Source organism: Ruditapes philippinarum, unplaced genomic scaffold, assembly GCF_026571515.1.
Source record: "Ruditapes philippinarum isolate M1 unplaced genomic scaffold, ASM2657151v2 ctg1164_1_1_1_1, whole genome shotgun sequence".
In the NCBI taxonomy this organism is placed as follows: Eukaryota; Metazoa; Mollusca; class Bivalvia; order Venerida; family Veneridae; genus Ruditapes; species Ruditapes philippinarum.
Genome location: NW_026862141.1, coordinates 143,328 through 168,271, shown reverse-complemented (window position 1 = coordinate 168,271; position 24,944 = coordinate 143,328). Strand labels below are relative to the sequence as shown.

Below are 24,944 nucleotides of genomic sequence, written 5' to 3'. Positions count from 1 at the left end.
CAGACATTAAAGTTATACACTCAAAAAATCGGTGCACAACACAATACGTTAATTTCCGATATAAATTTCATTTTTGTTAAAAAATGTATCTGCTCATACATTATGCTAAATGTTAATATTATCATACATATTATTATTGTTGTTGTTATTATTATTATTATTATTATTATATCACTATCACACTGGCAATAGCGGATGCAATTTTAACCCAAGGGCTATAATTATAACACTCTTGGTAGAGGTTCACTTCGCAAAGTCTCATGCCAAATATTTAACCTCTAGCCTTTGTCAATTCAATTGGGCAATTTTCACACAATGGGCATAATTAAAACAACTTTAGTAGAGGACCCATAGATGATATTATATACCAAATATCAAAGCTCTAAGCCTTGTACCTTCAGACAAGAAGTTTTTTTTATATTTTTTTACCATATGTACATAGTGAAAATCAATGACCCCCGGGGGTGGGGCCAATTTTAACACCAAGGCTATAATTTGAACAATCTTACTAGAGGTTCACTACACAATGTTTCATGCAAAATATCTAACCTCTAGCCTTTGTCAATTTAGAGAAGATGATTTTTTAAGTTTTTACTATATACATATAAGGAAAACCTATGACCCCCGGGGCAGGGCTGATTTTGACACTTAAGGCAAAATTTGAACAACTTTGGTAGAGTACCTATAGATAATAACACATACAAAATATAAAACCTCTAAGCCTTGTACCTGCAGACAAGAAGGTATTTTAAAATTTTACTAAATGTACATATAGTGAAAATCAATGACCCCCGGGGCGGGGCCGATTTTGACCCCAGGGCTATAATTTGAACAATCTTGGTAGAGGTCTACCAGACAATGCCTTATGCAAAATATCTTAGCTCTAGGCCTTTTGGGTCTTGACAATATTTTTTGAAATTTATTCTTGTAATTCCTTTTGGTTGCCATGGCAACCTGATTTCTACAGGGAATGACATTCTTTGAAGAACTTTGGAAGCTCTTCAGCCAAGGATCAATCCTGCCAAGTTTGGTAGAAATTCGACTAGTGGTTTTTCACAAGAAGATTTTTTAGGTTCATTATATAATCTATAGAACACACGTACAAACACACAAACAAACACAGGTGAATCGCTATATGCAGATGCTGCGGTGGCATAAAAATGTTTTCAACGCAGACGGCGGTTGATTCGATTGCAAAGGCGGGCGGTGGGTGCAATACCATTTATGTATATTTTTGAGGGTTTAACTTGAGGTAACGAACTTTTTAATTGAGTACAACCCTTTTCTTACTTTGACATCAGATTCTGAGGAACGTGTTTATTTGATGTTTGAAACAATATTATTATATTTACGCTTGTACAAATATATGTCCGAGTTCCGCTTTCACTCCGTTGAAAATTCCTTTAGCCGTTTTTATCATAGAATAATCCAAGTTGACCTGGTTTTTGTGTGCGACATACCATCCCATCATGGTGAACATTTATATTAAATTATTATGTAATCCTTTAAAAAATGAGCAAGATATAGACCGGACAATTCCGGGCGCACATACACAGAAAATACGTCAAAAGTGGCCACAAAGTGAAGCTCACCGCAAGCAGGCTCGACAAAGATTAAAGTTGGTTTAACATACTTTAGCTCGATTGTAAAGAAAAGATTATCTAAATCACTTTCGAATCCGCTTTCTGGAACTAACCAGTGCTGGTGTCATACAAGGAAATATGATCCTGACTCGAACCAACATATCAGCACATTTAATCCATTAGATTAATTCTCTGTGAAAAAGTTGGTAGTTATCGGTAAACAAGAGGGCCATGATGGCCCTGAAATCGCTAACCTGTATATAGGCGCTATGGGCGGGGCCAATTTTAACCCAGGGGCTTTTTTAACCAACTTTGTTGACACCCATTAGAAGATGTTTCATGATAAATATCTAAGCTCTAGCAAAAGAAGATTTTTTAAGTTTTTACTATACAATGTACACATATAAGGAAAATCAGACCCGGGGCGGGGCCAATTGAACACATTTGTAGACACTCACTAGAATAGGTTTCATGCTTAATCTCTAAGCTCTAGCTCTATGGGTTATTCAAAAGAAGATTTTTTAAGTTTCTACTATAGACATATAAGGAAAATCAGTACCCCTGGGGCGGGGTCAATTTTGATCCTAGGGTTTTTGTTTGAATAAACTTGATAGACACTCACTAGAAGATGTTTCATGCCAAATATTTAAGCTCTAACTCTTTCGGTTTTTTAAAAAAAGACTTTTTAAGTTTTTACTATATACATATAAGGAAAAGCAATGACCCCCTGGGGCGGGGTCAATTTTGATCACAGGGCTTTTATTTGAACTAACTTGGTAGAAACTCACAAGTAAATGTTTCATGCTTAATATCTAAGCTCTAACTCTTTGGGTTTTTTAATAGAAGATTGTTCAAGTTTTTACTACATACATATTGGGAAAATCAATGACCCCCGGGGTGATGCTAATTTTGACCCCATGGCTTTTATTTGAACACACTTGATAGACACTCACTAGAAGATGTTTCATGCCAAATATTTAAGCTCTAGCTCTTTCAGTATTTTAAAAGTTTTTTTTACTATATACATATAAGGAAAATCAATGACCCCCAAGGGCGGGGCCAATTTTGACCCCAGGGCTTTTATTTGAACAAACTTGGTAGACACTCATCAGACACTGTTTCGTGCCAAATATTTAATCTCTAGCTTATTCGGTTTTTAAAAAAAAGATTTTTAAGTTTTTTTCATATACATATCAGGAAAAGCAATGACCCTCTGAGGCGGGCCAATTTTGACCCCAGGGCTTTTATTTGTATAAACTTGATAGACACTCACTAGAAGATGTTTCATGCTAATTTCTAAAAGCTCTAGCTCCATCATTTATATAAAAGAAGCTTATTTAAGTTTCTACTATAGACATATAAGGAAAATCTGTAACCCCGGGTGGGGTCAATTTTGGCCCAGGGCTATTATTTGAACTAACTTGGTAGACACTAACAAGAAGATGTTTTATGCTTAATATCTAAGCTCTAACTCTTTGGGTTTTATTAAAGAAGATTGTTTAAGTTTTTACTATATACATATAAGGAAAATCAATAATGAGTGGGGCCAATTTTGACCCCAGGGCTTTTATTTGAACAAATTTGGTAGACACTCACCAGACAATGTTTCATGCCAAATATTTTAGCTTTAGCTCTTTCGATTTTTAAAAGAAGATTTTTTAAGTTTTTACTATATACATATAAAAAAGCAATGACCCTCTGGGGTGGGGCAAATTTTGACCCCAGGGCTTTTATTTGTATAAACTTGATAGACACTCACTAGAAGATGTTTGATGCCAAATATCTAAGCTCTACCTCTTTGGGTATTTTAAAAGAAGATATTAAGTTTTTTCTTTCGGTTGCCATGGCAACCAGAGTTCTCCATGGAACAAGTTTTAAAGGTGACCACCAAAGGAACATTCCTGTGAAGTTTGGATGAAATTGGCTTAGCGGTTTATGAGGAGATGTCGTTTAAAGTAAAAGTTTACCGGGACAGACGACAGATAGATGCCGGAACGAAAAGTGATCACAAAAGCGCACCATATCACTTTGTGACAGGTTAGCTAAAAAAAAAACAAAGAATCTAGGAGCACTGGCAAGATATCTGACTGTTAGATTGTTAATTAGGAACTTCAGCTATCAAAACATCAATGTCTTAATAACAACAACATTTATTACTAGTTTTCTAACCGTTTATTACATCAGTAAAACAAGAAAAATCAAAGAGAAGAAAAATTACTAAAATAAACGGTACAACTTGTATGTAAGTTAATTCATGAATTGATGACAACTATGAATTCATTACTATCATGATTCAATGAAACACATAACAAATTATAAAACAATCATTTATATATCTACAATACACATACTATTTACATTTTATACATATCAAATTCGATCAATATAAAAATGCTTTTTTCTAGAAAAACCTACAGCAAATACAGATTCTAAAAAAAATGTTAAGAAAACATCTAATTTACTCTTTAATAAAAATCTTGTCAATAATTTCAACAACATGATCTCAAATTCAGAATTAAACATTAAAATACTTCTTATAATGATGTACAACATAAATCCTGGTATCAGTCCAAAAATGATATTAAAATAGTTTCCAGTTACAAAATAAAAAGAATAAAACACCAAAAAAAAAAATGTTTTGATTTCGTGTTAGTTTAAAAAAAGAAAAGGCCAAAGGTCATTTACATGCTGGGGATTAATATGCCAGTTACATGGTTTAATATACAATATACTCTAATCTCTCTATTCTCATAGATGGTGCTTCAATATGAGACAAAACAATATATGTATAAAACATATAATGTGCCCTCAACTTTTGTTATATAACACAAAGCATTCATACGAGATGGTATATAACTGCCAAAATTTTCTTTGTAACTCCAAAATTTGTTCTTATTAGTAGCATGTGAACTATTTTATTGTTTGTCAATCTTGAGTTAGAGCAGAAATATTCATATTTTGAAAACTTAAAAATTTGCTATATTGCTAGATTTTTGTTTTTGTTTATTTCAGTGATATAGAATTGTGTTGAATGATCTTAAACAAAAACTGAACCAAATAATATGTTATACCACTTCTTACTACCAAATATTTTGTCAACAATTTATGACTGCCATGGATGATGATTCAATTCTATAGCTTTCTATATTTTAGCTTCACATTTTATTCCCCTATACCCTTCAATTATAATATATAGAGGATATTCAAGTTTTTTCTATAAATACATGATTTATTTTCATCGAGTGGTATGAAAATAAATATTTCACGAGTGGCGGTAGCCACGAGTGAAATATGGTAATTTTCATGCCACAAGATGAAAATTAATCATGTATTTATAGAAAAAACTTGAATTTTCTGTTTATTATATACATTTTTCTCTTTTTTGACATTAAAATTTGAAAGACTTTCCCTTAAATTTTGTGTACTGGCAGAATTTAAAAGAAAGTAGTCCGGCAAGACACCAGTGAAAATACGGAAAATATGTTTCACTGCAGTGAAAAATAAATTTTTACAGTGAAAATACGGAAAATGAAAATACGCATTTTATTTCATCAATATTTCTCAATATTTCATTTATAAGTATGTAATAAATGTAATATATGACAAACATACTATGAAGTATAAACAGCTGTTACCCCCTCAATAATCTGTACCTATCTTGTAACAGTTACTCATGTGTTATCACATACATTTATGTACAGTAACATTTACTCCTCAGACATACTGTAATAGCTGCTCATGTGTTTTCCCATTTACTCATGTGTCAGCCTAGTTACTATTGTATCACATTTCTTCATGTGTTGTTCCACTAACTCATGTGTAGTTTAACATTTACTCATGTGCTATCCTTATTACTATTGTTCCATATTTACTCATGTGTCTGTAGAGAATATTCATTCGTAAGTTGGAGAGTTCCCTGATCTTTTGTAAGATGCCCCAAATTTGGTCATATATTTTTTCACAAAATCTTTCGCTTTGGATTTCACATTTTCATTTACCTCTAGATCTTCGACATGTCTGCAATGTTTCAACTCTTTTGCCATCACATGGTGCGTCAACTGAATAAACAAATCATCTTATTTTATTCTGAATAGTTTAATAACATGTATATCATGTCATAAACATAGTTCATCATCTGAATATTTCATCAACTTCACCTATAATGTTTGACTGTTTTAATATAGATTTCAATATTCATTACATGCTTGAAACTGAGAAACAACAACATTAGCATATCTTAATCCCCCATTAAGTACAATCACCATCCTTAATAGAATAATATTATAATCATATCATGAAAATGTTTTAATGCATTAATTGTGGCTGATTATTGACACCTGGGTAAAAACTACCAGTTATATAATAGCTGGACAATTTTATAATAATCTATCATTGTCTGTCAAACGTTTAAATCCAGCATTAAGGGGAAAGTAATTTTTGAAGTCAGCCATCCTAATCACTCTACCAGTGCTAGTTAAAAGTGATACACAAGTACAAAGCTGTATTCAAAGTTTTGAAATGGAGAAAATATAGCATGTTACACACCTTTCTAGCTAGATGTTTGAAATCTTCTGTAGAAGATACACGTCCAAGTTTACAATCTGGTTTACGGAATGGATTCAGGCACAACACTATCCATGATGACATCTGAAATAAACATACAGTGAATTTAATATAAAATTTAATATATACAAGAATCTTGCTTCTTCTTATATACTTCATAAATGCCATTTAAAATTTTAAATTATCATATTACAATTATACATGTTGGTAAACTGTCACCATGATGCTGACTTACAGCAATGCATTAACCAGTTTTACTACCTTGAGCACAGGTAAGTACAGAACCTGATCAAATTACATTCCGACTGAACTGATTCTATACTAATTGGTGCAATTATTAACAACTTTGGTGTATTATTATCTGACTTAATCTGGACTGTAGAGAAACTAGATGTTTGATGTTGCAGCCAGAAAAGAATTTAATACAAGTGTAAACTTTAGAAATACCAGCATTGTCTATGATTTTGTTTGTTTGTTTCATTTTACGCCTTTTTCAACAGTATTTCAGTCATATAGGCGGGTAGTTTCCTAACCATCGTTCCTGGAGAGTTACACCAGTACTAGACTAACTTCCTCCGCGCTAAACTACCAAAGCATCTCCCGGGGATCGAACCCACGCCAGAGAGGTAACTGGATTAGAAGTCATCGACTCTAACCCCTCGACCACGGAGGCGGTATTGTCTATGAAGTGTGATGCTTTTTAGTTTGGAAATAATCTGCCCTGTACCAATATGAGTTATGATCAAAGTCACTTCCCTAGTAAGCTTTTATCATAGTTTATTACCTTAGTTTTAAACTGTTCCTTTAATTTACGATTAGTTTCACTAGAAGTATCAGCAGCAGCTGTAGTGGTTTTCTCTTTCTCTTCCTTCTGATCACCCTGTAATATATTAAATAATATACCTATATATACATACAATGTAACATAATTATTGTGTTCCTTTGAAAAAATTGCTTTCTATATGTATATGAAATAAAAATGGTTAAGTTATAAATATGGAAAAATGAAGAAGTTTTAATAGGTTTTTCCAACTTTTCTTTACAGATTTATACCATATCACATAGTGTTATCATAAGCTTTTCATCATTGTATCTTTCATATCATAACTTGTTAGTTTTGTTTGTTTTTAGGTCATACAAACACTGTAAAACTGTACTAATTGAGCAAAACCTCAGTTACCCCTATATGCATTATTTCATGCATGAGTACAACCACCAACCTTCACAGTTTCCTTATATGGAAGAAACAAAGGTCGCTGATGGGATTTGAACCCGCAGAGCTGAGGGACAAGTGATGCAACTTAAACAATTCGGCCATTGAGGCCCCATATCACAACGTTCATCATCACACAAATAGAAATTGACCTTAATGTTACATTCTTCAGGTGAAATATCAACTTGCGTACATGAACAAGGTCTGGAGATTCTATTGTACATGTTTATCTTTTCTCATAAGAAAAACAAAACCATCTAACCCTTGAACAAACTATATAAAATAGTACAAGGGAAATACATTCATTAAGCTAAACATTGTTTATAGAGGATATTGAATGAGTGTAAGTTCAATACTGAATTTATTGCACTCGTTGAATAAAATTATATTATGCGAGCATAATATTATTTTATTCAACGAGTGCAATAAATTCAGTAATGAACTTACACGAATTTAATATTCTATTTATCACATACCCAAAATAAAGACCGTTTAAAGTGAATTAAGAGTCATTTTTCATTGACGCGCCTATAGTATAACGCTAACATTTAGCGCGTCTTTACACAATGTTTGTATAACGCTAATGACGACACGTCAAAATACATGCACGGCCGTGCAATACCATATTTACGGAGTCGCAAAATCGGCACGGGTGTGTGATAAATATCATTAAATCATGGTTAAATTGATCTTTAAATGGTTATTGAGTAGACAAACTGTATAAATAAAATCCTAGTAGATAAAGGTAAGGAAAATAATAATATAATTTTCCTTCTGAATAATTTGAGAGAATGTGGTCTTGCAATAATCAACAAACAATATAAATAAATAAATCTTCAGATAACAATAATGATGAATGTATATAAAACATACAACAGTATATACATGTATAACAGAAGCAGTTCAGACAATTCAAAGAAAAGCATGTATGACAAGTTTATGTGACAGTTTTGATACGCGATAAATATTTCTGTATATGCATAACTCAAAAATATGCATATTTAACATCTTCAGTAAAAAAAAAGCTAACAGTTATAGTTTTATTTCAGTTACGGTCAAATCTACTTATTTAAGTATAAGATTTCATCACAATGACTATGATAAGTAGTAGGCTATTTAAAATACATAGCAGAAATAACATTTTTACCTTCTTTACCTTAGTAAGTGTCAAAGTTGGGTCACAATGTCATTTGTTTATAACATCAATTTTATCAGAAATGTCACCTTAACTCCTCTCACTAAACAATGCCTCTTAGTATTGAATAATCAAACTGTAAGTGAGCTAAAAATGTGCATTATCTACCTTTATGAAGAACAGACAAAAAATCTTTAACATTGCATCAATAAACAGCTAAGTTAATTCCTGTTTTGCTAAAAGCATTTAAATTATTTAATTCCATTCTCCCTACATATATTTGTAAATGGACATAATGTTAAAAAATTATATGACATAGTGTTTTAAAGCTATAAAGATGTTTCTGGATAAGTCTATAAATTTTCTAGTTTGAAAATAATTGCCAAAATCTCCACAAATAATCATGCTCATTAACTTTTTTGGAGAATTAATCATGTGAAATATGTTGTTCTTAACAAAAAGCAATGTGGCACAAACTTGCAAATCCTCACATCAACAAACTTGCAAATCCAAGCATGAAAACAAACTTGCTTGCAAATTTGTATCCTAGCGTCAAACTTGCAAATCCTAGCATGAAACTTGCAAATCCTAGCATCAAACTTGTAAATCCTAGCATAAAACTTGCAAATACTAGCATCAAACTTGCAAATCCTAGCATCAAAACTTGCAAATCCTAGCATCAAACTTGCAAATACTAGCATCAAAACTTGCAAATACTAGCATCAAAACTTGCAAATCCTAGCATCAAACTTGCAAATACTAGCATTCAAACTTGTAAATCCTTGTATCTAACTTGTAAATCCTAGCGTCAAACTTGCAAATACTAGCATCAAAACTTGCAAATCCTAGCATCAAACTTGTAAATCCTAGCATCAAACTTGCAAATCCTAGCATCAAAACTTGCAAATCCTAGCATCAAACTTGCAAATCCTAGCATCAAACTTGCAAATCCTAGCATCAAACATGCAAAACCTAGCATCAAACATGCAAATCCTAGCATCAAACTTGTAAATCTGAGCGGACAATATAAAAATTAGATCTTTAATCTGGTAAATCAGAGCTTTTACTATTTTGCTTAACTCTCATAATTTTACTACTGTTTATCTTAACACCTAACCATGCTATATCATGTTCTAAAAACAACAACAACAACAACTAATCAGTGACTGTAAAGAGAAGTATTGTCATACAATATCTATCGCAATACTAACAATACTGTAACAACTATACAGTTAACTATAAATGAAAGACAAATAACAGATGCATTACATACAAGGTGAGCACAATGGTTAGGCTTACCGGCACCAAGTTAGAGTCAACACGATCACACTCCATATAGGCAAACTTTGATGCAACAAAAAACTATAAAGATATGGAAATGGATAATGAAATAGAGACTGTAACTGATAATATAGAATTCTGTGCAATACAGTTCCCTGGTAATTTACCAAAATAAATTAATTTTCCCCTAAACCCTTGAATCATATTACATATTAGTGCAATAATGGGTTAAGTCCTTCTAATTTAAAAGGAGATGACCAGTTTTTGCACTAAGATGATATGTTATTTCTACACTGAATGAAGTAATCGTAAATATTGCAGCACAATGATGCTACTTTAAGTTTTCAATGTTAGAATGAAGAGCAATATGTTTGCAAAATTTTTAACTTGAGCTGTAACAGATGAGTGATGTCAATATCCAAATATAACTATCCAAAGTTCTATAATATAAAAGATGCAGACTGAATAAAATATATAGTTTCAACAGAATAAACCTTACACCTAACTTACATCTGAAAATAGTCAATCAATCCAATTTAGCACGAGATTAAGAAGACATACCATAAATATCAAAATATAATACAATATTACATAGATTGATGCTTATTTCAGAGCACACACAAGCAGATTCCCACATCAAATAAGGTATATAGTTATACTATATATACATACCCTGGATACAGTATCATCTTGTGTTGGTGTCCCTAGGTCCATATCATCTGCATGTTCACCTGTATCTATGTTTGGTGGATCCCACTGGGTTTGTCTGTATTATAAAATGTTGTATATGTTTATATCTGTATGGTGTAATTTAAGTATAATGACAATTTTAGAAGTCAAATGATTCCCTACAGACTCTTGCATTTAAAAACAATGAGTAATTGAGCTTACTAAAGTACTTATACAACACTATGGCCAACTTAATCCAACTTTAATAAAGTAAATAAAGACAATGTAGCTGGACATATGTATAATAAAATTGATGTTGATATGATACATAAAATAAGCTCAAACAATGATATAATGTAAGAAATAAGTAAGTATGCATATAGTTAGTGATCTATCACCAACCTTGTAACAGTATGGTAATAATAAAGTTTGCCCTCAGCATCTTTGGCAGTCTTCCAGTTAGGGGGTAGAACTATTGCCTTGCCCTTGGGTGGTGAAGGGGGTGGGGGTATATCCTCCTCCTCTATAGCAGGCATGGCAGACTTTGATGGTTCTAAATGCTGCTGTTTAAAAGCCTCAACCTGATGGTAAAACAAACAATATTACCAATTTTAGTATAATCATCAATATTAGTAACAATTCGTCGGGTTAATTCTACAACCCCGTAACTCGATTTTTGGCAAAATTGAGATTTTTATATCATTTTTTTCGCCTAAATGAGCTCTTCACAGTGAACATACTTATGTAGTTGTAGAACTAACATAAAAATGTTTATTACCAATTCCACAAACCCGTAACTCGCTATTTACATCAAACTTTAATTCTAGACCCCAGTAACTTCTCGTCCAATCAAACATTCTGATTTTGTACCACGTGATACATAACACATCTGTAATGGCTGCCTACTTATCGCAACCAAATATTTTAAAAACTTTTAGTGATTTATTTAAAGATAATTATAGTAATTTTTACCTGAATGTAATATACATATATTGATGATTTAGTTTTTATAGCTCTTACATCATTTTGAATTAATAGTAAATGTATTGAATAGATACATATGTAAATACTACATTTATTCGGATGATAACTATTTCGGACGGCCTCGATGAGTACTATTTTTGTTAATTTCCCTAAAGCTTCTTATTTTCACGTTTTTACACTTTTTGAAAGGGTACTCATTAGCTATATAGCTGAACCCATTTTTACATTTGCATTTTGATCATCCATAAAAGTTATAGTTATTAGATGTTCTTGAATGGAAGACAAAATACCACTTTGTTTACATCTATATGCTATCAGGACAAATTGTTTCAGATTCAACGCTGTTTTCTGAAGCACGAAAAGCATCTACTTAATGTACACTCTAAATCAAAAATTGAAACATAATAGCAACATAGGTATGTGACAGAAACGCATCGTCGAATACCCACGGTTGATAAACATGTAACATAACAAGTGCATACTTTTGAAAAATTAATGAGGATTTCATTTGATAGTAGCATTGATTTTCAAACAGACGTGTAATATTTTACACAGTAGGAGAAGTTAATGATATTTTTTACTTGAATTTTTGCTATGTTTCTAGCCGAAAATTATTACACTTAGTCAATTTGCTTCAAATGTTTCAATTAGAACCCCGTATGTCGCTTTTATGGTGTAGAAATGACCTGAATGTTTTGTCAACAACCACGTATCTCTCGAATGGGGTTTTAGAATTCAGAATTTGTATGTATTTTCTTATTTATTATGAAAAATTGAAATTAATTATTTGATATTTTAGCTTTAATATTGTATGCACAGAGATAAAATTTGGTACATATGTACAACATACAGATTTCTAAATTCACTGAAAATTTTATCTTTATACGGTTTATCATTAAAAAGTTATTACAGTTCAAACTTTCAAATGCGATTTTCTAAAAATGACAAAAAATGACATACGGGTTAGTAGTATTAAGCCAACGAATTGTATAATCAATCTTAGTAACAATTGTATTAGTATAATAATCAATCTTAGTAACCACTGACATGAAAATAAAGTAAAACTAGAGGATGCTTTTGTAAAAAAGCGCATGTCTCCCCCACTGCTGAGAATAACTGTGAATGGAAACAGGAATGGAAATGGAGATAAGATAATGTAAATACCCGGTAGTCACTTCAATGAAGGCTGTCTATGGATGGTTTCTATTGTTAAGGTTGTATGAGAAGATGCTTCCTAAACTGTTTGTTTTTAACCAGGTATTCAATTTTGAAAATCCTGGTTATTCAATCAGCGTATGGCAGGCGGGCGTCAAACGAAATTGCACTTGATGGTCATATTAAAAGAGGGATCATCTGCTCAATAAGACCAATCATCCTATGAAGTTTGAGGGTTGTAGGTCTAAAGGAACTCTAGTTATCATCCGGAAAGGAGAAATTAACCAACGGTCACTGTGACCTTGACCTTTGACCTACTGACCATTAAAACAATAGGGATCATTTGATTAATAAGACCAATCATCCTATGAAGTTTGAGGGTTGTAGGTCAAAAGGAACTCTAGTTATCATCCGGAAATGAGAAATTGACCAACGGTCACTGTGACCTTGACCTATGACCTACTGACCCCAAAAACAATAGGGATCATCTGCTCTATAAGACCAATCATCCTATGAAGTTTGAGGGCTGTAGGTCAAAAGGAACTCTAGTTATCATCCGGAAAGAGAAATTGACCAACGGTCACTGTGACCTTGACCTTTGAACTACTGACCCCAAAAACAATAGGGATCATCTGCTCAATAAGACCAATCATCCTATGAAGTTTGAGGTCTGTAGGTCAAAAGGAACTCTAGTTATCATCCGGAAACGAGAAATTGACCAACGGTCAGTGTGACCTTGACCTTTGACCTACTGACCCCAAAAACAATAGCGATCATCTGCTCTATAAGACCAATCATCCTATGAAGTTTGAGGGCTGTAGGTCAAAAGGAACTCTAGTTATCATCCGGAAACGAGAAATTGACCAACGGTCACTGTGACCTTGACCTTTGAACTACTGACCCCAAAAACAATAGGGATCATCTGCTCAATAAGACCATTCATCCTATGAAGTTTGAGAGCTGTAGGTCAAAAGGAACTCTAGTTATCGTCCGGAAACGAAGAATGGACGGACGGACGGACGGACTGACGGACGGACAGGGCAAAAACAATATGTCTCCCCCCGAGGTGGGGGAGACATAATAACACATATTTTTTCAGTAAATGGAAGAAATAAAGGAGATAAACAAACATTTTAAGATCACAAGGTGGGTGTGGTATTGTTAGGTTTAGAGTCCCAACAATACTGTTACAATGACATCCCAGCTTTACTAGTTGGGGTAGACCTTTCTTTCTGCCTTCCAACCATTAATTTAAGTAAAGTAAAAGTCGGTATCTGTGTAGAACCATCAAACTGTCTGATCAGGTTCCTCATACAGTAAGTGCAATAATCTCAGCTTATATTGATATTCAGGGGACACATAAAATATGATATGATACATCTGGATACCGTATAAGTACTTATTTCTGCGGGCTTAAAATTCTGCGATTTCTGTTGAAATAAGGGGTTTTAAATTTCTGCGTATCTTATTTCTGCGGTGTCATCATTCTCGCATTGATGCTTTATATTTCTGCGTTTTAATCAAGATTTCTTTTACAAAATTAACTGATACAAACAAACAACATTTCAAGATTTGTTGATGTTACATATACATAACTTCCAGTTAACATGAAGACAACAGATAAAGTGTTTTTGTCATAATCATATTGTATCGGTATATACGCGTTAATAATAAAAAAAAAACAAAAAATAAAAAAACGTGCAATGACAATAATTGTAATATTGTATGTGTATCAATTTGAAGGGTGAAAAAATAATCAATGGCAAAATCGCACGTAAGACACAATATATTGTACAAATACAAAAGGGTATGTTTATTGCACCCGTCAAACTATAGCAGTTATATTTTACAAAAAAGTCAATCTAAGGTGAACGAAAATCATGTAAACATGATATTTATTTAAACAAAAAGAAGAAACAAAGTAACTTTTTTTAATCATATATTCACGAATGATACATAAAGGAAAATCCAATTTACAAAAGCCGATAACAGTACATAGTAATGTATATGTAATGTACACAATACCGGTAGTTGACATTTTCCGACATATACAATAGGGAAAGGCTTAATTTTCTGCGGTTTTTTAATCTGCGGTGTCGTTATGAACCGCAGAAATAGCAGAAATAAAGTTCCCGCAGAAAAAAGTACTTATACGGTATTGTTATAACTGGAATGTGTGCACAACCTGTACTTAACTGATGTATTCAAAAGATGTCACATTTAAGTGGCATATAAGGGTATATTAAGTACATTTTATACAAAACACTTGAGAATATTAGTAAGTTTATGATCTTTTTTTAAACAGTTCTAGATGCATGTTGGTACAATTGTATGCAATTAGGCTGATCATTATAAATGCTTATTAACAATAAAATCATTGCTTAAAATGTTAAAATATATTAGATAGAACAAAAACTGACATTGATACACCCTAAATATCAATACATGTGATATTGATCTATGCAGAGAGCCTTACATAAGATTCAGGGAACAATACAGACATATCAATATAACCTATATATCAATACACATAATATCACGATATACAAGTGAAGTTTACAGTATTACACATCTCTAGGAAGTTTTGAACTCTCAGTAGAGAGGGACTAATGATTCTCAGTCAGCATGCTGAACCACTAGGCTATTTACACCATTATATACAATGTGAACAGTCAAAATTGTAAACTGTACCTGTTGAAGGAAGGCCATATGTTGTTCTGTCATTGGCTCATTTTCGTCAGGTACAGGCATTGGCTCTGGTTGTGCTGACATATCAAACTGACTTGCCTGAAATCATACAAGTAATAAACATAACAATTATTCCTCTGTTAGAACAAATTCAGCGGCCATGGGTAAAATTTTTCTGTTTCTAAAAGTTTCTAATTCAGTCTTTTAAGGTGTTAAGTAAAATTAAATATTACCCAACTTTTACCTGTGTGAGAGTTGTCAATAGTCTCAAAGAGCTTCAAAAAGGTTTTAAAATAGAGTTTTTGACAGTAATCTATGATATATCTCTAACCTATACATACTACTATCACTTGTGACCTCTTAATGTCATTAAGCAGTCAATGCTTAATGAGGGTCCATCTGCTCTTTCAGGCACTGAGAGTACGGATTCTGGTTAATGTCATTATTGTTGACTGCTTTATGTTTTCAGATTTTTCAGGGTAGCAAAGTTTTTGAAAAACATACGTGCATTTGAGTAAGGTTAAGCATCATAATAATACTTCAAATGTCATATGTTAACTCTCTAGTGTAACTGGTAGATATGTTAACTCTCTAGTGTAACTGGTAGATATGTTAACTCTCTAGTGTAACTGGTAGAGGAATATCTCATGTGCTCTGCTGAGCATTATTTTATGAGACAGCACAAGTAGAACCAACAACCCTCTGTTAATTAGGTGGATAGTTTCCTCAAATTAAAGAACCACAAAAGTATAAATAATTATTATTTCAAACATCATGTACCTGAAGTACAGCCTGCTGGTACATAAATGTTAGATGTTCTAGCTGTTGTTGGAAGTTAGGTATTGTCCCCATCAATTGTTGAAGTAAAACTGGATCCATTGCCACTACAATATTTTGACAAAATAATAAATATTATTAATATAAATGTTATTAAAATTATGATAATTATTTGCACAAATAAAGAAACAAATAATCAAAGATTCTTCCTTGTATCAACATTTATTATATACATTATTATACTGTATGTTCTCAAAGTGGATTTTCACTTCACAATACTGAATTTTGTTTTTATTGGGTTTAACGTCTTGCCACACAGTAAAGGTCATATGGTGACTTTCCAGCTATACTGGTGGAGGAAAACACCAGGTGACCCTCTATACCTGTGTAGAGCCACCAACTATCATCTATATACAAAGCTAAATAAATTTATGAAGGTTTTTTTTTTCACTTTTATCATAACATGGAATTGTACGTTGTAACATGTCTAACATCAATATATTTGAGAGGTAAGTTAGTTTGTTTGGTCATATTGCGACGTTCCAGCTTTACTGGTGGAGGAAGACCTCGGGTGCCCTTCCGTGCATTATTTCAGGCACAAACCGGCACCTGAGTAGAACCACCGATGTTTCGTAAGCTAGCTGGATAGCTTCCTTGCATGAAAGAATCCAAAGTCCCTGTCTGGATTCGAACCAACAGTGGTGGGGGGCAAGTTATTTGAATTGAGAGGTAAGATTTGACGGTTGATTGCTATAATATTAACATCACCTTGTGGTTAAAGATATATAATCTTAAATCATTTATACCGGGTGAAATAAACTATCCAAAATTTTTGTATGAGAAGCAATTAATACTTTGATTTTATTATTACAATAAAGAAAATTGTATGATCACTTTTCTATATACAATAACCTTCATTAAGGAAAAGCCATTTAGCTTTTTTATCAGTCAAATGAGAAGTCGCTTTTATCAATATAAATGTTTATACATTGTACATTGAATATATAAATCTTCAATGTCAGATATCTGGTGGTGTTTTTTTTTTACTTTAAACAAGGATATTATTAAAATATGGTTGAGCAATAAAGATCATATATTAAATAGCTATTTGTAATACAGATGTGGGAACATTTAATGTATCTATAGTAAATAATTAAAACATAATATACATACACTGTTGTAAGAACTGTTGAGGATCTATGCCTATGGAAGGTAAGAAGTTTGGATCTTGGGTAGCATAGTACCAGAAACCTGGATCCTGCATGAGTTGACGTTGATGTTGTTGTTGTATTAACTGTTCCTGTTCGTACTGCTCCTGCTGCATCTGTTCCTGATGACGCTGGTATTCCGCCGCTAACTCATCCTGTGCCTTCACCTGAGCCTCAAACAACTGACGACGCTCTGACTTACTCATCTTGGGTGGTGTCTGTAACAATGCTTTCCTGTAATAAATTAATTACAAAATAATTACTGCTAAACCAGAGTAACTATACTATATATCTTAATAAAAAAATCACAAAAGCAAAAATTGCACTAACAAATAAGATCTGTTGAAAGGACAGGATGCTCTATAATTGTCAGTTCTTGACAGTAAATTATAAGAATTAAGAATATGAATACCTTCAATAGTTGTTGATTGATGTTGCATAAAAAAACAATTTTTAAGTTTAAAAAGTGAAAATCCATGAAAGGGTTATCGGTCTAAGATAGTTTTGTAGACCTGAACTATGAAATCGCAATGTTTTAAGTGATTTGAAGAATAATGTCCAAAGCGTTTGAAAAAAAACAACACTATATAAGACTTAATTACAAACCTGGAAGGATTGTTAGAATCAGAATCATCAGTGTCCTCTTTATAACTAGCCTCTCGTTTCCTCTTTCTTCCCTTTACTGTATCCCAGCCTGATACTATAAAATATTCAAGCATTTTTAGTTCAACCAAAACACGTATACTTATGAAATAGGCCAACCGTAGATTTAAATTCTACAGTTAATACTGTAGGATGATACAGTTTAAAACAAATATTTTTCTGCTAATTTCACAATAATAAGCCTTTTCTAAACAGAACAAATAGCCATTAGGATGCCAATGCATATTTTTACATTTCATAACAAATAGACCACTACTGGTGGGTCCTTGCAAGTGAAATAAACTGGGTTTTTTTTCCCACAAAATTTTACAAAAAATATGCGCAAGAACCTTGATTTGGTCTCCGACACCCCATGAATTATTTTCTGAACAAGAAACATGGCATGCCGTGAAACCAGGTTTTCAAACCTGAAACTATTTTTCTATTTTCAGGAAAGGGCATTCACCTTCACTGACCCAAAATCAATCTTGAACAAAGTTTGATTACAATATCTTATCCTAACTCTAGCAACCAATGGAAACCACCTGTTTGACACCTGCCGGACCTCCTGCCATTTGCCAATCTGATAACCAGAATTGAAAACTTAGTAAGGTGATGTTCAAATTTTGTAAAGCATTTTGTAAGCTTATCTAGATAGCATCCTACATTGTATGGGCTCACTGTAATTCAATAAAACAGAGATAGTATAACAGTCTTACCTTTCTTTTTGCGTTCTTCAATTAAAGCAATTTTCTCATAGTTAGAATCTGAAACATAAAAGTAGTCTGAACTTTAGAAACTTGTGTAACATCTGGAACCCAATGACTTGGATATTTGCCACCAGTATAGTTCTGGCCAGCCTGTACATTTATATAAATCTGACCAGATTCTGTTCTGTGGGCCGACTTACTTAAAATTTTCATCTTTATATCCTCAAAATTGATAATGTATAGCTCCAGAATGGAAGTAAAGAAATTCAGAACATATACTGTATGGTTAAATCAGGATTTTACCTTTGAAAGTTTTACTTTCATATATATAGCCAAATATTAATTAAGAGACTTATAAAATATTATTGTAATATATTACCTAGTTCTCTTTCAGTCTTCTTCCTTTCTTCTAATACTTGTTTCTTAGGAATCTTGTATATCTCCTGAAATTATATAGTTCAATGGTATTGGTTATTCACAGATTTTCAATAGTATTGTTTATTAATAGGATATACTAGTAAAATAGAAATTGATTTGCCATTAAAACACAGACTTTATATTATAATATATGGTGACCTTAACAAGTTTAAACAAGCTCAAAAAAGTTATTTCAAAGACAAGTTGAATATGCTATAGTATACAGTATCTCTATAAATAACATCTTTCTAAAAATCATTACAATTTCTCAAGTTTTATGTTCCTCTGTTCCTGGAATTAAGTCTTTTCAAAAGTGGCAGTACAGAAGAAAATACACAGCCATCTAATTAATTGAACATTTTGAGCAGTAATGGTAAAAACAGGGAACTTATGCTACCAAGGCCAGCTTGTACATCCTTGCAGACTTAATTTACTGTTGGCTTCTCAATTTTAGTATTTAAATATCTCATTACCTTAAGTTAACAAATAATTTAGATATCAATTCAGGAAAGTTCATAACAAAGTTTAGGCAGTGTTGTATTTTTTATTAGTATCTAAAAACTTAAAGCATTTAGGTTTACCTTTAATGTTGACCAATGTTCCAATAAGTCAGTAGCTAGATTCTTTATTTCAGCCGCTCTTACTATCTGCTCTAATTCCTCAGATTCCTTTTCAGAAATGCCAGCACTTGATTTACTTTCTGGTTCAGACTCTTCACTTAACTCTATTGTCTTATCTTCGCTTAATTCTACAGGCTTTTCCTCACTGCTTTCTTCCAATGGTTTTTCACTTTCCTCTATATTTTCATCCTTTGGGCTAGATGTTGACTGGTTCTCTGATGAACTATCAGCATCAGTAGACTGTGTTACATGTGACACAGACTCTGGTTTAATGTCAGGTGAATCTTTCTCTAACACTCTTCTCCTCAGTTCTCTAAGTTGTCTCCTTGTTTTAACACTAGATGAAGCAGACTGAGAGGAACTAGTTACATCCCCTTCTACACTGTCTCCAGGGAGATCACTCTCTGACGCACTAGCACGAGATTCACTGTCAGATGACGATTCTACTTCAGCAAACTTGACAGATTTTTTCACAGACTTTTTATCTCTAATAGAAGCAAGTATAGAAACAGGGTTTTTATTCGAGGTAACAGGTGGAGTGGACATGGATTCCTCGTCATTTTCTGTATTGTCAGTGTCAGTAATTTCTTGACTAGTTTCTAGTACATCAGACCCCTCACATATGTCTAAAGTGTCTTCAGGTTCTGACCATTTCTTTACAATATCTAAGATTTTACTGTCCTCTAATATAGTCTTGTTTGTGATAGGAAGTTTCTTTAATACTTTTAACATCTGAAAAAATAATAATATTCAATAATGGCATGTTTCGTTAGTAAGCATATTGTTAATTATATTCAATACAACCAAGTTCCCCTGTCTAGTAAGATATTTGATTAAGAACTTAAGTCACCTTGTTATAATTTACAATGTAGATATATAATTTCTTAAATTACTGTTTATCAGCGTTATATAAAACTTAACTTATCATTATATCACCAACATGAAAACCTTTTACAAGTTCCATGTTGTCATGTTAATTCTTCTACTGTGCTGAAGGTATGAACAATAAGAAAATGTGAGCATCACTTACAATAAATAAGAAAAACACATTCTATGTAATATTTGATACTTACTATATGTTTAAGATCTGAGACTTGTAGTTTAGCATCAGCCATCCAGCACCACACTAAAGGTAAACCATGATAATCTAAGAACAGTCGAAGACAACCCTGTTGTTCAGTGTTCTGTAACATACAAAGTACACTTCATAAAACTTTCTACATTTAACAACTTTGAGTAAAAAACATCAAACATATTTTTTTCACTCTGTTTGAATCAAAATTACAACATCAATGTTAAGATCATATAGCTACTTTCTAACTACTTGTGGAGGAAAACCTCAAGTCCCCCATCTGTATGTAACTTCCAGCATAATCCATTGATGAACACTTGGGTAAAACAACAAACCTTCCATATGGCAGTTGTGCAACTTTCCTCATAATATAATTCAACATTCAAACAAGATTCCTGTGCACATCTGTCAGAAGCAAGTGCTTCAAAGTCATAACCGTAACCAATCTGCCTTAAGGGCCAGTAAAAAGACACTATTTACAATTAGTGTGAGCCATTTTATATTCTGATATAAAATTTGATACTTTTCTGCAGACAATATTGACATATATTAATACTAACAATGCTGTTTTAACTACCTAGAATAACTAAACTAAATGATTTAAGAGAATGATGGTGATACCTCTAGTACACGGAGAATTTGTAGTCTATGTTCGGGATCTTCTGCTCTCACCATCAGACGGCACATATTTAATACATCATCCTTGTTTCTCAAACCCTGGTGAAGCTCAGACATTCTCTCTATCTCTTCTTCCAGCTGCAATTATTTATCATCATATCACATGTCACACAAATGAATGGCATTCCTCAGAACTTGGGACCCAAATCAATTAATATTTTTCATACTGTTTGATATGATTATAAATTTTATTAGAAAGATTCTTCTATGCTCTGCATGAAAAGTATTTAATAAAGAATTGTTAATAAATCAAGTGACACCATTGAAGTTAACTATTGATCACAAAAAGTCTCTCGAGGTTATATAATGAAGTTGTGATGGCTAACATGTTGACCAAAGACAGACACCAGACAAAGCATCATGAAAAACAAGAAGAAACAAACATGTTCAGTTATATTATACCTTATCACTATCATCAAAAAGTTCTTTCTTTTTCTTCTCTGACTCATCTACGGAGATAGATCTTCGTGTAGATCGTAGTTCCATTCTTTTATCTCCGCCCAGCCAACCTCTACATATGTCTGTACCACAGAAACATTTCTGTGCTTCTTTACTGAAATATCACATTATCTTTATACTTTATAATAGAAATAGACTTTCTCAATAGCCCCCCAAAAATATGAAAAGAAAAAAAGAATAAAAATTTGCCGCATAATACATTTGTTTAGTGATTTGTGGAGTTTTTCAACATTCTTAGCCGAATTTCATATCTAAATGAAACCAATACTATATATACTATATACTAATATATCCATTTTCATCAATCCGAGAAAATAGCCACAGTTAAATGTGATAAATTTGTTACTTAACCATCTTTTATGTGTTATGTTAAAAAGATAACTTTCAATAATTATGACATGCATCAACAATACAAAACTTACCCATAAACTTCATATTTGTAATCAAATGTGATCTCTTCACCTTTCTTTATAGGTTTTCTCACAAAAAACCCAACCCTAAGTGTTCCATTCACTGTCCACTGTAATCATTAAAACAAAGTTATAGAATATCTTTCTGTTACATCTATTCTGACTTAGGATAGACATATTCTTCGTTCATTGTTAATATGCAATCATATTTTGCAACCGTATTTTTCCACAGGTTTATATGACAAATCATAATTAGATTATTTAATTATGACTCGCAGTTAACAAACTTTTTGATGAAGTGGCAGCCTTTACAGAAGGCTGTAAACTGAACCATAGTTTACAATACGTAGATGAAGTAATAAGCTTGATTACTTTTAGGATATAGAACATTCTTAACCATCGGTTGACTTTTTTCCACTCATCAAAACAAAGAAAAATATGAAGAATTGTCCCATAGATAACATCTAAGTACCAGTTTTCTGAACACAAATAAAATGCTTATCTAGATGCTTTTAAAATTATAATTAAAAGTATCTACATGCTTTTAAAATTATATTTAAAAGTAAGGTCTACTAAATATAAATGTTTAAATAACTAGCAGCAAGTACACATATGTGAAGAAAGCATATTATTCAGCGAAGACACTAAAAACAGCCATTTTTTGTCACAGAATTTAGTGATTCCTAGTGTATATTTCAGCCATATTTTCAGAGAATCGTAGGAGTTAAAAGGCCTGAGATATCAGACTAAAAATTTACATGAGTGAGTCAGCTAACAATAAAGAGCCTGGTAAGACTGCAAGGATGTACAGAATGACCTGGTTCTATACTAATAGCAAAGGCTTATTACTTTCAGATTTAGAAGGATTTGTGTAGCAACATTATAAACATCTTCACAAATGGAAAAACAAACCAACATACCTTCTGTGTTTCACAGTTGGGATCACAACTGTGATTTATAAACCTAGAAATGTTCCCTTTTACTGTAGCATCAACAATCTCCTCTGGATTGATGGCCATGAAGTAGAAATGTTGCTGGCCTGCTTTAGAGTATTGTTTGGATCGTTTCTTAAACAGCTGATAATCTAGTACCTCTCCAACATATTCCATTACAAACTCACCCCTGATGTAATATATATATGTATGTAGCTGTTTTTAAACAAAAATCTATATATCAACTTCAGTGCTTGTGATTTTAGCTTGATTCTGATGTAACTAAACTGAATCACTATTGAATCCACATTCTAGAACAGAACTGTTATATAAGGGAACATGATCATGATTGATAACAGTAAGGATTATACCCATGCTGTCTTGTATGAGAGGCTGATACAATAACAGCTACAGTACCACACCACTCGAAATATATAGTTGTTTATCCTACAATAATTTTTTGTTATAAAAATCTAACTAACTATTTATTAATTGGAAAACCTCTAAGTTCGAATAATATGTGTTCATATATACTGCTTGTCAAAATCTAGTATAAACTCAACAACACAAATAAAAATTAATGCAGTTCACTCTATAGTGTAAATAAGAACTTACGGTTCTAGGTCTTCCAGAGCTTTCAAACCATATCCTTTCCAGTCAGTTCTGAATGGTGTAACAGTCGCATTTTGTCTCTGTAAATAAATATTTCCTTACAATGTAAATACCATCTACATTATCAAACAATGCTATAATTTGATTACCTAAATCACAAAGTTACATTAAAATTCTATTTAACTAATATAGCTGTTAGATACAACATTAGAATTAACTGCATTAACTTCTAAAATCAAAATTTTAACATGATTTTGTACTTATGATTTATCAATGAGAAGACAACTTGAAATACAGATTGTTAAAACAATTCAAAGGCAGAGATAAAACAATGTATAATAAAAATAACAGCCAAATAATATTGTTTACAGATCAAGTATTCAAGATGCCACAATGATGGACCTTTGAGAGTTTTTCACCCGAAGTTTAAGCAGAAACTTGTTGGGGTTTTTTTTCATCTCCTAAATACCAAATTTATCATCAGTTAATCTGCCAACTTAAAGGGTATAAAGCTATCTCTATGAAATATTTTTTATAAAATTAAAAAACGTTAAATTTATGCTGTTTCCATATTCGGAAGAGTTAACACACATGAAATCTATACTAGGGTTTTGTTTAACCAATTTTATTGAAGTCTACAATACAAGTCAACTTAATTATACAAAATAAAGTCTTACTTTCTGGAATCTTTTATTTGTACAGTACTCCCCACAAGGGCATTTTGAACCACTGAAATATATACATATAAATATATTCAATATAACTTACAATTTGCATAAGTTGAAAAAGCTGGTCTAACAAAGAAAACAAACTTCAAGGAAAACATTAGTATAGGTGATACAAAATGTTATTCATTTACAACAGTTACATTTCACTTAAATTTAATGATGTGAAATTGGAAGTCAAAATCGATGATGATAGTAATTACCACTCAATGAAGAGCATTCTGTTGAGACAATCTTCACCACAGGCATCGTATCCCATCTCTCGATCTTCTTTACATGTTGTACAGTCACACACCATCCTCCTTACCTCACGCATCTGTTTAGATCTTTTCCTAAATGTACACAAAATAATTTATTGCCAAAATAAAAGCAGAAGGAAACTTGCCATTTTTATAATATTTTCATTTTATT

The 24,944-nt window shown here is 32.3% G+C and overlaps 1 protein-coding gene across 4 annotated transcripts in view; it reads right to left on the bottom strand.

Moving 5' to 3' along the window:
• Positions 1–5,183: 5,183 nt before the first annotated feature.
• LOC132718079 (uncharacterized) overlaps positions 5,184–24,944 on the bottom strand; it is a 49,628-nt gene continuing 29,867 nt past the window's right edge. For 3 of the 4 annotated variants that reach the window (XM_060701709.1, XM_060701708.1, XM_060701707.1), the window contains 21 exons: positions 24,737–24,865; positions 24,486–24,537; positions 23,812–23,888; positions 23,185–23,386; positions 22,277–22,374; positions 21,798–21,948; positions 21,339–21,473; positions 20,719–20,829; positions 19,607–20,377; positions 18,988–19,051; positions 18,618–18,665; positions 17,863–17,956; positions 17,222–17,490; positions 16,052–16,155; positions 15,275–15,370; positions 10,847–11,025; positions 10,448–10,541; positions 9,794–9,856; positions 6,931–7,026; positions 6,129–6,230; positions 5,184–5,641 (listed from right to left, as the gene is read on the bottom strand). In XM_060701709.1, coding sequence (XP_060557692.1) covers positions 5,477–5,641; positions 6,129–6,230; positions 6,931–7,026; positions 9,794–9,856; positions 10,448–10,541; positions 10,847–11,025; positions 15,275–15,370; positions 16,052–16,155; positions 17,222–17,490; positions 17,863–17,956; positions 18,618–18,665; positions 18,988–19,051; positions 19,607–20,377; positions 20,719–20,829; positions 21,339–21,473; positions 21,798–21,948; positions 22,277–22,374; positions 23,185–23,386; positions 23,812–23,888; positions 24,486–24,537; positions 24,737–24,865 — 3,100 coding nt within the window. In that variant the 3' untranslated portion in view covers positions 5,184–5,476. The remainder of the gene's footprint in view (positions 5,642–6,128; positions 6,231–6,930; positions 7,027–9,793; positions 9,857–10,447; positions 10,542–10,846; positions 11,026–15,274; positions 15,371–16,051; positions 16,156–17,221; positions 17,491–17,862; positions 17,957–18,617; positions 18,666–18,987; positions 19,052–19,606; positions 20,378–20,718; positions 20,830–21,338; positions 21,474–21,797; positions 21,949–22,276; positions 22,375–23,184; positions 23,387–23,811; positions 23,889–24,485; positions 24,538–24,736; positions 24,866–24,944) is intronic. The other variant, XM_060701710.1, reaches the window with a different exon arrangement.